The sequence below is a fragment of the Phyllopteryx taeniolatus genome, chromosome 7, assembly GCF_024500385.1.
Source record: "Phyllopteryx taeniolatus isolate TA_2022b chromosome 7, UOR_Ptae_1.2, whole genome shotgun sequence".
Classification (NCBI taxonomy): Eukaryota; Metazoa; Chordata; class Actinopteri; order Syngnathiformes; family Syngnathidae; genus Phyllopteryx; species Phyllopteryx taeniolatus.
This window is the reverse complement of record NC_084508.1, coordinates 19085435-19100058: the sequence shown is the minus strand read 5'-3', so window position 1 is coordinate 19100058 and position 14624 is coordinate 19085435. Positions and strand designations below refer to the sequence as shown.

General features: G+C 39.8%; 1 protein-coding gene across 2 annotated transcripts; it reads left to right on the top strand.

The window, feature by feature from the left end:
• The first annotated feature begins 252 nt into the window (after positions 1-252).
• On the top strand, positions 253-14602 carry gipc3 (GIPC PDZ domain containing family, member 3). Of its 2 annotated transcripts, none has more exons than XM_061780036.1 (6): positions 253-594; positions 6426-6611; positions 6808-6988; positions 10261-10370; positions 11269-11350; positions 13492-14602. In XM_061780036.1, the coding sequence occupies exons 1-6, from the start codon at positions 253-255 to the stop codon at positions 13641-13643; spliced, it is 1053 nt and encodes a 350-aa protein (XP_061636020.1). In that variant the 3' UTR covers positions 13644-14602. The 2 variants fall into 2 exon arrangements, with proteins under 2 accessions (XP_061636020.1, XP_061636021.1); XM_061780037.1 differs by having other exon boundaries at positions 260-594; positions 11272-11350.
• The last annotated feature ends 22 nt before the right edge of the window (positions 14603-14624 follow it).

The following is a 14624-nucleotide window of genomic DNA, read 5'->3' as shown; positions in this document are numbered from 1 at the left end:
TGATGGGGGATTCGGGTACCATTTTGTCATTTTTTTAGAATCTAATTTGATTCTATTCTCTCAGTGTGAGCTACCAAAGGCTCAGGTGTAACACATACAGTCATCCACTTGAAGGGTGTTTGGTTTCTACATGGCAGTTAATGTTACCATGCTTTATTCATGACTAATTCATCAGCACTGATCTCCCCAAAGCTGAGGATGGTTGGATGGTTGGACAGCTAACTAAGGGGGGAGGTCAGTATTTGTCTCTTTATGCTAGAGCAGTTGCACCAGCAGGGCTACCAGAGGAGGAAAGCACGTCAGCAGATGCAGAGCAGGGAGGCTATGAGCCCACAGGACTCCAAGGCAGCTGGGGCAGAGGCCATGGAGGGACACAAGGCTCAAAGCCACAATCGGGGGCATATGGAGCCCACAGCGCCTCTGCTTCCTCCTCCTTCACCACCGCCAACTGGGCTGCCGGAATACCCACGGCCGAGGCTTATTTTCCACACGCAGCTGGCTCACGGAAGCCCCACGGGCCGAATCCATGGATTCACCAATGTGAAGGAGCTGTATGCCAAGATTGCTGACGTTTTCAACATCTCTCACTCAGAGGTATAAAACTGGTTTTGTCAACAACAACAACAGTGTGCTGTTTTATTGAATTTGATCTAGCTTTTCTGTGGATTGTTTATTTATTTATTTATTTTTTATTTTTTGGTTCTCATGAAACGCTGTTAAAGTGACACAGTGTTCCCATCTTTACATGGATCATGAGGGCAAATCATACTAACTTGCTGTGATATTAGGTGCTGCACAATTCTGCAACATCCAACAGAAGAGAAAAAAACACAATGCTTAATGAAGCAAGATAATATATTACAACCCTAATTCCAATGAAGTTGGGACCTTGTGTTAAATAAAATAAATAAAAACAGAATACAATGATTTGCAAATTATGTTCAACTTATATTTAATTGAACACACTACAAAGACAAGATATTTAATGTTAAAACTGATAAACTTTGTTGTTTTTAGCAAATAATCATTAACTTGGAATTTTATGGCTGCAACACGTTCCAAAAAAGCTGGGACAGGGTCATGTTTACCACGGTGTTACATCACCTTTTCTTTTAACAACATTCAATAAACGTTCGGGAACTGAGGACACTAATTGTTGAAACTTTGTAGGTGGAATTCTTTCAGCTGTTCAACAGTCCGGGGTCTCCGCTGTCGTATTTTATGCTTCATAATGCGCCACACATTTTAAATGGGAGACAGGTCTGGACTGCAGGCAGCCCAGTCTAGTACCCGCACTCTTTTACTACGAAGCCACGCTGTTGTAACATGTGCAGAATGTGGTTTGGCATTGTCTTGCTGAAATAAGCAGGGGCGTCCATGAAAAAGACGTTGCTTGGATGACGGCATATGTTTCTCCAAAACCCGTATGTACCTCTCAGCATTAATGGTGCCTTCACAGATGTGTATGTTACCAATGCCATTGGCACTAACACAGCCCCATACCATCGCAGATGCAGGCTTTTGAACTTTGCGTTCATAACAGTCAGGATGGTTCTTTTCCTCTTTGGCCCGGAGGACACGACGTCCACAATTTCCAAAAACAATTTGAAATGTGGACTCGTCGGACCACAGAACACTTTTCGACTTTTCCTCAGTCCATCTTAGATGAGCTCGGGCCCAGAGAAGCTGGCGGCATTTCTGGGTGTTGTTGATAAATGGCTTTTGCTTTGCACAGTAGAGTTTCAAGTTGCACCTAAGGATGTAGCACTGAACTATATTTACTGACATTGGTTTTCTGAAGTGTTCCTGAGCCCATGTGGTGATATGCTTTACACATTGATGTCAGTTTTTGATGCAGTGCCGCCTGAGGGATCGCAGGTCAAAGGCATTCAATGTTGGTTTTCGGCCTTGTCGCTTACATTCAGTGATTTCTCCAGATTCTCTGAACCTTTTGATGATATTATGGACCATAGATAATGAAATACCTAAATTCCTTGCAATTGTACGTTGAGGAACATTGTCCTTAAACTGTTCGACTATTTTCTCACGCACTTGTTCACAAAGAGGTGAACCTCGCCCCATCTTTGCTTGTGAATGACTGAGCAATTCAGGGAAGCTCCTTTTATACCCAATCATGGCACCCACCTGTTCCCAATTAGCCTGTTCACCTGTGGGATGTTCCAAACAGGTGTTTGATGAGCATTCATCAACTTTCTCAGTCTTTTTTGCCACCTGTCCCAGCTTTTTTTGGAACGCGTTCCAGCCATAAAATTCTAAGTTCATGATTATTTGCTAAAAACAATACATTTTATCAGTTTGAACATTAAATATCTTGTCTTTGTAGTGTATTCAATTAAATATAGGTTGAACATGATTTGCAAATCATTGTATTCTGTTTTTATTTATATTTAACACAATGTCCCAACTTCATTCGAATTGGGGTTGTTGTTTTAGTGGTATCAGAGGTCTTTTTAATCATATCAATGAGTTACATAAAATAGGCATAATACTCAAATAGAATATAAATATTTTGTTCAAATGTGATCAGTTCCAGTTCCATTCTTCCAGTTCTTATATTCATGAAGGTGCATCGAAGGTCATTCACTTTTCAATTTGTTTTGTAATGATTTACAGTGGACCCCCCACATATTCCCCGTTGGAGTTGTTCGACATTCACAAATTCACCTATTCACTATTTTGTATTATTTTAAAACCTACTCTCTGTCATTCGCGGAAAACTCGTCTATTTTCGATTTTCTGTCGGCCATAACCTCGCCCAAAGAAACCCAACCATCCAACTAGTTGTACGCTCAACCAAATTGCATGTTCTTGTCTTATTTCTGGTAGCGTGCAAGTCCTCAAGGGTGGGTAGCGGGGTACCGACGATTTTTCCACCAGTCCTAATTGTTCGTTGCAGTTGGAGTTTTTCCTTTTTTTGTGGCGGCACCAAACCAGACCGTGATGGAAGAACACAGGCTCACTCGTTCTGCTCCCAGCGCCCGACTGGCTCATCCAATCACAAATCTAACATGGTTGCTGTTAGATTGACAGTCAGAAAGAGAGGAGGATGGATGAGATGGCTATGCGTGTGTCTCGAGCGAGTTTCGCTACACTCGGAATAAACACAGCATCAAAACTAGTGGAATCCATAACAATGGCTCAGCGGAACATCGCGAAACCAACAGTTCGTGTTGTCACTGCATGGATCCGGCGATTTCAGGTCGATAAACACTGACCTGAAACTAGCCATACTCGTGATAACTTAGACACCAGCCTAGCTACCCACAAATCAGCCGAGTTTCCCACCTGCAGCCGCAAGGGCATCATCAATGTCGTTGTGGCGCTTTGCTGCGCAGTCAAATGTTAATTGTTTTATAATGGACTGCACCGCTACAGTAATTTGCCATTGAAGTGTACGTACTAGTACATTGTATCTGTGTCCTGTACTTTTACTGTATTTTAAGGGCAAAGCAATGTTTTAATATGTTGTAAGTGGTAGAAATGCTATTGAAGTGTTTTGAGATCATACTTTGTTTCATTGTTTAAATTATTAATACAGGCAATTATTATGTAGGTTAATTGATGACTCTAAATTGCCCGTAGGTGTGAATTTGAGTGTGAACGGTTGTTTGTTTCTACGTGCCCTGCGATTGGCTGGCGACCAGGGTGTACCCCGTCTCTTGACCGAAGATAGCTGGGATGGGCTCCAGCACGCCCGCGACCCTAGTGAGGATAAACGGTACAGAAAATGGATGGATAGGCAATTATGATCACTTTTAGGGAAGCGCCAATTTATTCGCAGAAGTTCGCCTTTTGCAGTCATACTCGGTCCCTATCCCCTACGACTAGTGGGGATCCAATCTACTATTTGTCTTTTAAACCTACATTCATAACATTGTCTACAGCAGCGACAAACAGATTATACAGTGATCAACAAGACAAAAGTGAAAGCTAAAGAAAGAAATTAAGAGAAGTGTGCATATCAACATTCGTCGATACTTTCTTTCATAAATGTTAAAAATGAAAATGGCTGTACAGTAACTGTATCTATACGTCAATTGCATTTAATCAGCGTTAGACTGTAAATACAATTCACTGAGCAATTAAACAGTAACACATCAGCAGTGCCAATCTGTAGTGATATTAAGACCGATACGAAGGCTTCTCCTATCTACGACTTGAAGGACATGCGGGACTAGAGATTACACAGAGTATATCCCAGCAGCAGCTGACTTAACGGTGCAGCGACATGACAAAGAAAGACCTTGAACTGTAGTCAGACTTTAGTATCTCATGTGTACAATATCGAAACAGAACCACACCAGGTCAGATAACAACTGACAGTGGCTATCTTCAATTTCTCTTGCGGCTTATGAAATGAAGCTTTTAACCTCACAGTTAGCTTTTTTATTCATGTTATTTTCCCTTGGCAGTTTGTATTTTATTTCTTTACAGACTTGACAAAAAGTGAACGGTTCTAAACAGGGAAAGTTGAAACATTCATTTGAAGTAGCAATTAGAGAACGACATATACGTTAGAATCAGCAATTAGAGATCAAAATCAATCTTCAGCACATGCAATTAGAAATAAAATATAGTATAATTATATGAATGACGCAAGTCACGGTATAAAAACTGATTTATTCCTGAGTGCCTACTCGTTGCAATTTGTTTGAGTTTGTTTCCCCCTGCTGGTCAAAATGTATATAGCATAGCTGGAGATTTTACGTTACATAGATACAGTACCGCCGGTCCATTTACAGTGTTGTACAAACTGAAATAAATCTCAATAAAATGATAGTTTTTTCTGAAATTATTGTATATATTTATTGAAATATATCATGTGAAGCAAATTTAAGTGAATTTTATAACATGGAGTAATCAAGCAGCGGTACAAATTCTTTTTTTTTGGGGGGGGGGGGGGGGCTTTGCGGCTGAGTCCTGTTACATGAATTCTTTTTTGATGTTATTTGTTTATTTTTAAAATATATATGAATTTGTCAAATCACTAATGTGCTGCTTTAAATATTAATATTACATATTTTACTTAAGTAAGAGTACTGTTATTTTAGAATAATGTGACTCAAGTAAAAGTAAAAAGTACTCCCCGAAATACATACTTGAGTGAGAGTAAGAAACTACTCAGTGAATAAACCTACTAAACAAAAGATTAATTGGTGAGAAACTTCTGATTAAAAAAATAAAATAAATCCAGACGATGAACGTCAAAAAAATATATACATATAATATATGGGAGTCCACACATACCTGCCATCATTTAAAATTTTAAGTGCCCAGCAACAAACAACACATGCATTGGGGCCGACAGAAACATTATTTACTTTATTCACTTAAATGAATTAAATAGTTGTTTATTAACCAGACTTGTGGGCGTGTGTGTGTGCGTGTGTGTGTGTGTGTGTGTGTGCGAGAGAGAGAGAGAGAGAGAGAGAGAGAGAGAGAGAGAGAGAGAGATTAAGATTGCAGTATGGCATGTACCCCAAAGGTTTTACAGTGATTTATGACCATAAAATAGCACTGTTGCCATACGCAATGCCAAAACAACAACAGAAAGCTCTGCAATTTATCACAAGGTGTTTTCTCAAGTTAGAAGTGGGCTGTAATATCCAGTGGGCAGATGCAAGACTGCATCATCATAATCATCATCTGAATCATAAAGGAGTTGTTTTTCGGAGTCCGTAACGTAAACACTCGTGTGGCTGTCCCCCCAAATGAGTCATTTATGCCGTCTGATTGGTGAATTGGAGTCCAATGACATTAATGATCACTTTGGATTTGCGCGAAGGCGCCCTATGCGGAAGTTGAAGATGAAGTCTGAAAATAGTTCACGTATGCAATCATGGATAAATAATAAATAAAAGTGTGGTGGATTCAAACTACTCTGATAAGTACATCCAACCATTCATTTTCTGTACCGCTTATCCTCACTAGGGTCGTGGGCGTGCTGGAGCCTATCCCAGCTAACTGCGGGCTGGAGGCGGGGTACACCCTGAACTGGTTGCCAGCCAATCGCAGGGGACATATAAACCAACAACAATTCGCACTCACATTCATATCTACGGACAATTTAAAGTCTTCAATTAACCTACCATGCATGTTTTTGGGATGCGGGAGGAAACCGGAGTACCCGGATAAAACCCACGCAGGCACGGGGAGAACATGCAGACTCCACACAGGCGAGGCCGGATATCAACCCGGGTCCTCAGATCTGTGAGGCAGATATGTATTAGCAGATTTAAAATACATAAACTGCAGTTTATTTTGGGGGAGGGAGCGGGGGGCGCAGGGGGCGTTTGCCCAACCCCTGTCGACGATTAGGATTTTGGGGCATCAGGAAGCCTTGTGTGCAACACACATTTGCATGCCACTTGACATGCTCCTGTATTTTCAAATTCTGCTTTCAGATCCTGTTTTGTACCCTCAACTCCCATAAAGTTGACATGCAGAAGTTACTGGGGGGGCAGATTGGACTGGAGGACTTTATATTTGCTCATGTCAGAGGAGAGACTAAGGAAGTGGAGGTGACCAAGACAGAGGACGCATTGGGCCTCACCATCACAGACAATGGTGCTGGATATGCATTCATTAAGGTGAATAAGGACAGTAAATTACCACTGTGTAGAAACTTTGCGTTTCAGTTCATTGGAAAACGTTTTGAATTTTGCTCAATATTAAACCAACTATCTGCATTGAAATGTACATTTTTGTGTTCGCAATTGCTTCTGAGGAGACTTCAAGTAATTGGTGCTCAAAACAAAGCTAAAAGTGATTATTCTCCCCCTTAAGAGAATAAAGGAAGGCAGCACTATAGATCGACTGAAGACAGTGTGTGTTGGTGATCACATCGAGGCCATCAATGACCAGAGCATTGTGGGATGTCGACATTACGAAGTGGCCAAGATGCTGAAAGAGCAACCAAGAGGCATTCCCTTCACTCTACGCCTAGTCGGACCGAAGAGGGCCTTTGGTGAGATATGCTTTTTACACTGTTATCTACCTTGATGTATAGCACATAGAAGAGCAGCGCACATCCATCCATCCATCCATTTTCTATACCGCTTATCCTCACTAGGGTCGTGGGCATGCTGGAGCCTATCCCAGCTATCTTCAGGCGAGAGACGGGGTACACCCTGAACTGGTCGCCAGGACACATATAAACAAACAACCATTCACACTCACATTGACACCTATGGCCAATTTAGAGTCTTCAATTAACCTACCATGCATGTTTTGGGGATGTTGGAGGAAACCGGAGTACCAGGAGAAAACCCACGCAGGCACGGGGAACAGGCGAGGCCGGGATTTGAACGCTGTTCCAGAGCATTGTGGGATGTCGACATTACAAAGTGGCCAAGATGCTGAAAGAGCAACCAAGAGGCATTCCCTTCACTCTACGCCTAGTCGGAGCCCAGCCTGTGTGGAGTTTGCATGTTCTCCCCGTGCCTGCGTGGGTTTTCTCTGGGCCCTCCGGTTTCCTCCCACATCCCAAAAAAAACATGCACGGTAGGATCATTGAAGACTCTAAATTGCCGTGGGTGTGAATGTGAGTGCGCATGGTTGTTTGTTTATGTGTGCCCTGCAATTGGCTGGCGACCAGTTCAGGGTGTACCCCGCCTCCTGCCCGTTGATAGCTGGGATAGGCTCCAGCACTCCCGTGACCCTTGTGAGGATAAGCGGCTCAGAAAATGGATGGATGGATGGATAATAATAATAATAATAATAATAATTTACAATACAGAACTGTACTACGATTTATTTTTTGTGTTCAATGTTTGATAGTTTGTGATAACATAGTTTGTTTTTATTCTTCTGGTAATTCAGATTTTTACCTTTACCTGAATGAATTTTTAGATTTGTTGTTTATTATCACTCAAATTCAACATCCTCATCAAGCTCTTATGATAATGTATTAGGAGCACATACAACAAGGTTCAATAATAAACTACATTCAAAACTGAATGTTTCTCCAGCAACATGTAATGAAAACACTGTACTTTACTACTAAAATACTGTATTTTGCCACTAAAAGGCGTTATTTTGCAACTACTGCTGCTCTCAGGTTGATGTTACGCTACAACATTAATTTAAAGATAACCAAGAGAGTTTGCGGTCTTTTAATCAATGTTACTGAAAAAACAATAACAAAACAAGGCAGTATCCATCATCTGAAAGGGTGCAAAACAGGAAGCGTGGCCATATCTCAACAATACTTTGATGTTGGATGTTAAATATTTAGCATAACAAGACTGAAGGTGCGATGGTATCTTTGGTCCATTGATTCATTATATCAGCATGGTGCCGATGGTACCTGTGCTTGGTATTCAGGGATGGATTAATGTGTAGGGTTGTGTGAAGGATCAACTTTGGGCCCCTTGTTTGCTGAATGGGAAAAAAAAGTCATTTGATTTAAATGTGCACAGGGTGAACAAACTATCAGTTGAGATGTCAGTTGTGTCACAACATTTAAAATAAAATAATAAAGCTGATAAGACCTTAGTTTGCGATGTTGCACATAGAAATCGAAAATGACTGAAAGATGTTTTAAAAACACCAAAGTAATGCCCAAGAAACAATAACAATAGTGTGGATACGGTTGTAGCACTGTGTGGACACACTTTGATGTAATACTTTCTTTAGCAACATAATCCTGGCTAATCCAAACAACATAAAGTTAACCTTTGGTTTATTTACAAAATTCCTTGCCATGTAGGCGTCTGTCTCCCTTTCCCCTTCCCATAAATGTTTTCATCAAATGGCACAAGAGCCTTATTTATTGCACTTGATCACAACGCATTGGAAAGGAAATTAAGGAGTAAATTGTTGTGAGTGAATGAAGCCGACAGGGCTGGGGCCTTGCTGTCGTCGACCTTTTTTTTAACAGCGGGGAAACAAAATTTAGAGTCAAGGAGCTGACTTCTGAATAACACTGTACAATTGATGTGACTGTGAGAACAATGTAACTAAAGGTCCACTTTGGATGAGATTACATCACAAACAGAGTCTTAATAGTTCGTCAGTTCTTTACCTTATCACCAGGTCACACAAACAGTATCGAATTGTACATTTTAATCAATTCAATATTCTGGCCTAAACTACTGCACAATTAATTTGAATTAAATTACCAAGATATTTGGGACAATATTTATAACTACATGGGAATTTGGGGAGCACACTTTTTTCTGCCTGTATAATGGTGACCCAGTGCAAAAATCCAGTCCATAAATCCATGTTTAGATGAGTTTGGTTGAGAAGAACTTTGGAAGAGGAGCCCTAATCTCAACCCAAACTTCAGGATAAACTATAACAGATATTGTGAGGCAGGCCTTGCCTCAAGTTCCAACATCTCACTGATTCTTGACTGTGACTGCATCAATGTTCTACTTGTTGAAAGAATGGGAATAATCCCCACTGACACATGCATGCGTGATGAGCAGCGGAAGTGACTGGGGACAGGGTTTTTCTGTCTGTATCTGAAAAGTGCATGCAGATGCATGCAGTTGCATGACAGGAAAATTTGCAGACGGTTCAACAATGTAAAAACCTCTCTATCGTCATGTCTAGTTGCAAACAAGTAATGACCTTCTGGCAAGAAGTTGTTTGAACAGTTTCACATTAGTTGATGTAGTTTATATTGGTAATGATGACCCTGGCATCATCTCAATGTTAATACCGTTAATGTGTGTTAAATTACTGGCAAACACAGAGAAACAATAATTCACCAGAAGTACTCACTTACTGTAGATGTGTAACATACTTTTGCCCATACAATAAATCCATTCAACAGCTTAGTTTCTACTCTCAGGGGAGGTTTTGCGCTATCTATGGGCAACAAAAACATTCGGTCAATTATATGACGTTTTTACAGTCAGTTGAATATGCAGAGGTCAAGTAAGTTTTTGGTGGGAAATACAATCACTGTGCTTCATTGGAAGTGATGCATACTCTTCTTGCAAATATTTTAGATTTTTAACTGCAGAAGTTTTTTTTTATTGTTATTAGTCGAGGGACACAAAGGTTAAAAGCAGCCCCTGTATAACTTACAACACAAAAACATTCATCCACCCATCCATTCTCAATACCACTTAGCCTGTTCTGGCTCACAGGGTGCTGGTGCCTATCCCAGCTGACTTTGGGCAGAAGGCGGACTACACTCTGAATTGGTCACCAGTCATGGTTCGATTAAATTAACTCATGTTTGTGTGTGTCTGTGTGTGTGTGTGTATACGTGTGTGTGTTTAGACATGATTGGAATGAGGACTAAAGTACCCAAGTCGAATGAGGGCAAGATAGTCAAAGGAAGGGAAACCCTGCGCCTTCGTTCCAAAGGTTCCGCTACCGTCCAGGAAGTGGTGAGTTTGCAGGATAATGGCTGAACTATCAGCGACACATACAAACACACACTTCCTAGAGACATTTTCTGTACCGCTTATCCTCACTAGGGTCGCGGGCGCGCTGCAGCCTATCCCAGCTATCCTCGGGCGAGAGGCGGGGTACACCCTGAACTAGTCGCCAGCACATATTGACAAACAACCATTCCCACCTACAGGCAATTTAGAGTCTTCAGTCAACCTACTATGCATGTTTTTGGGATGTGGGAGGAAACCAGAGTACCCGGAAAAAACCCACACAGGCACAGGGAGAACATGCAAACTCCACACGGGCGAGGCCGGATTTGAACCCAGGTCCTCAGAACTGTGAGGCGGATGTGCTAACCAGGCGGGCACCGTGCTGCCAATGGACACACCTGTACTCTGTAATATACAGTGCTATCACAAATTCAGCTTTTACACAAAATCTCAGTTTTGAATAAAATATAAGAGAGAAATAGTGTGTGGAGCAACATGGAGTATAGAACATTTTATCATACTGAAAGGTGTTTTGCACCTATCATATTCGGCCATGAAGTATTAGTTTTACACCACTACAAATTACAACTTTTATAGTAAACATTGTCAAACGAATAACTCTCTGATCTTGCCAATTACAACTGAGCATCACTAGCTTTGTAAAGACACAAGTTTGCTACTGCTCTGGGATCTTGTTGGCCAATGTGCAGGTTACAAAATATTTAGTTACAAAAAAACTGTATGTAAGAAATGAAGACAAAAGGGATTCGTTATACCATACACTAAAATTAGTTCTGAACCCACAGATTAAATCCTTACAAGATAAAATTTTTTCTAACACTCAAAAAGTCAAATGTAAGTAGCAATGTGAACTGTAAACACCAGTACATTTTCTTCCCAGCAGAATGAGTTTGAAGAGCGGGCCACCATGAAAGTGGATGACCTGCTGGAAAGCTACATGGGCATCCGAGATTTAGAGCTCGGTAAGATCACCTTACTGGTATGCACACTTTACGGTCAAAAGTATATGGATAGTCATATTTGCACCAAAAAGGGCTTTCACTCCTCTTGGAAGACTTGAATTGTGTTTGTGGAATTGACCTTGGACCTAAGGGAGGCCCTGTCTCAAAACCTCTGTTCTTTTTCATCTCAAATGTGTTTGATGCTGCTAATATTCACAATGGGATAATAGCTGCTTCAATGCCCCACTTTATTACCTGTTTACATGGAATGTTAATGAAATTCTATGTCAGACAAAACTCAGATTTATTTTTAAATGGACAGTTTATTTAACAAGGAAAAATTTTTTTTCAAGAGTGTCCTGACCAAGACCAGCAGCAAACACAGTTAAAAAAAGGTGCAGATAGACAAACAACAGTCGTATATACTATAGTGTTGTGCTCAAGACCACACTATCCAAGACCAAGACTTGCCTGAGACCAGAACTCACCGAGACCAAGACAAGACCAAGACATTTGGGAGTCGAGTCCGACCTTCAAAATGTGGTTTTTAGACGGGTCTTGAGTTTTTACAACACCAATACCTACAAAAAAATAAAATAAAAAATAAATTAAACAATTTCAATTTAACAAGTCTGCCAGAATTTGAGCACAATCATAAAAAAAAACACAAAAGAGACAGAACATCTACAAACAGATGTATCTGCCTCCTAGTTATCCAACAATGTCTTCAAAGCATCCACTGAGACCAAAAAATGCAATTTCAACTCCTTTTTGTAAATAGTCCCAGTAAAAGGGAGGAGCAAACTTAAATGCCTTTTCCCCAAGTTCAGTTCTGACCCCCGGGACAGAAAGAGAGAAAAAAGCATCCTGTGAACAAAGATGATAGATTCCAGAGTTCCTTTAGTTACTGAAAGTCAGACGGTAAGAAGGCTGAAAACCAAGAAATGCCTTCTATGTTTTCGTCTACGTGTAGACAAGGAGGACCATCCAACATGCTCATATAACAAACAAACAATTAAAGTTGGTGATGAACCTCAGAGCCCTGTGAAAACACTGCATGCAAAAAGACCGACACAAAAGTAGCACCAACAAGGCTGTTTTTGGATTCAAAAGAAAGGCAGGATTTGATCCTGAAATAAATACCCAGTTTTCAATTTCAACTTTTTCACCAACTGATGAATATGAGAGTGAAAATGCCAAGATACCTGGAGCTTGATAAAGACTCACTCTTGAAATGTCACAATTTGCAGATGATTCTGTGGCTTAGCCTTAGCATTTGAGAAAAAGACGACTTTATTTGTTTTGAATAAATAAAAATTCTGCTGAATAAAATTAAAAGCCAGTTGTAATTGGGCAAGTGTCTGGTTTTGGGTAGAGGCTGTGCAATACAAAACTGCATCATCAGCATATGAATGAAGCTTCACATTGGACAGTTTTTGGTCAATGTTAGGATGAAAAGGAATGGCCCCAGAACTTTTTTCCCCCTTTAAGGTGCATGCGTATTAACAATATTATTCAAACCTGCTTAAAAGAAGTCCCAGGCACTGTCAACATGAGAGATTAGACTGATTTTGTCCCACTAATAATTAAACAGATTGTGAAAGAAACTTTTTTCGAGTTCTAATACTGTTTCATATTGTTTGATTATGACACAGGGTTTTGTTTTTGGAATATTTCCATCTCGAACAGCTGCAGTGACACAAGTCGTCACTACTGTCGATTGCAAATATTGAAGCAGTTGAATACTAATAACTACTAATACTGTATTTTCTGTCACATTCTGTTAGGATATTAAGAAAAATCTGTTTCTTACTCTGTTTGTCACCCTTCTGGTCAGATTAGAAAAGTCAGATTACACCTGACAATGGATCCCATTGCACATATATAATACATACTGTATATAGTCTCACTGATCCAATAGCCAAGTGGAAGAAAGCGCAATTAGAGTGTAGTAGCTCTACCTAGTGGTGAAGGTGATACACTTACCCTAAACATGTCCTAAAATTGTTATAATTGAGGAATGTGTCAAAATGTAAGAAGAATATTCCAAATAAAATGGGATATAATTACGGACTTGTAACTGACATACTCTAATATTATCCAACCTCTTACTGACATGAACCAAAGAAAATCTAAACCTCCATATCCCTTCATCTGTGCAGCAACCACCATTGTGGAAGCGGGCAAAGACAAGAAGAACCCTGATGACTTTGCAGAAGCTCTGGACTCAGTTCTGGGAGATTTCGCTTTTCCTGATGTGTTTTTGTTTGATGTCTGGGGAGCAATTGGAGATGTCAAGAATGGGAGAATCTAGATTTTTATTGAGACCATAGAGCGGTGTCCCCTGGCACATCCAATTAAAAAAAGGCATTGTAGCCTTCTTATTTCTTACATGAATTTTTAATTCATTCATACATGTTTAATGCTTGCATACATTTAATATTTATGCAAGAATCACTTTCTTTTAAAACTACGGCAGGTACTGAAATTAATGTATTGTTTCTGTTTTGGTATTTAGGCACATTATTGTTCACATCGGACTGAGGATTTAACCACTGTGTACATTATCAGGTCAAATAAATAATGCACAGAAAAGCTATTGCATTTACAGTACAGTAGAAGTCACTTTTAAATAATTAATAGAAAAAAATAATGAGCAATCATGTTTACAACAACACCAATTGTACAATAGTTAAGATTGTGTTTAGTTTTGAAAGAAAAAAAAAAAGAAAAAAAAAGGCGTCTTGGATTCCAGACGACATTGTCATATCCGTTCAAAATAATTTTCCTGTTGGTCTTTGAAGATAATGACTTAAGAGCATCTGTCAGAAAAGAACTGCAACAGGAAAAACAACTGGTCTTTGATCAAAACCAGGATGTTAGATATACTATAGTGAATGTTTGTGGATTTTTAGTTCAAGGCTTCTCAAGAGTTATAGTAAAAGAAATACAAAAATGGAGAAGGTTTCTTTTAAAACCATGTATTTAAAAGGTATATTATTATTTCTTTTAGACACCAGGAGGCAACAAACCAGCTTCCCTCTTTATGAACTAAATATTCTTCACTGCTCTGTGTTCAATAGAGACATTACTACTGTAGGTTTGTGTGGCTCTGCTATGGTAAACAAGGTGTCAAGTTATGCTCTGTAATGCAGAATGTATTATTGCTAGCTGATGTTTGTCTGAAAGCGATGTTTTACTTTGACGCGTTGTACGGTACTCTATGAAAGATCTCCATCTAAACACGTGACTATGTTTGACAATTTTCACATTTTAAAGGAAGAATAAAACAATA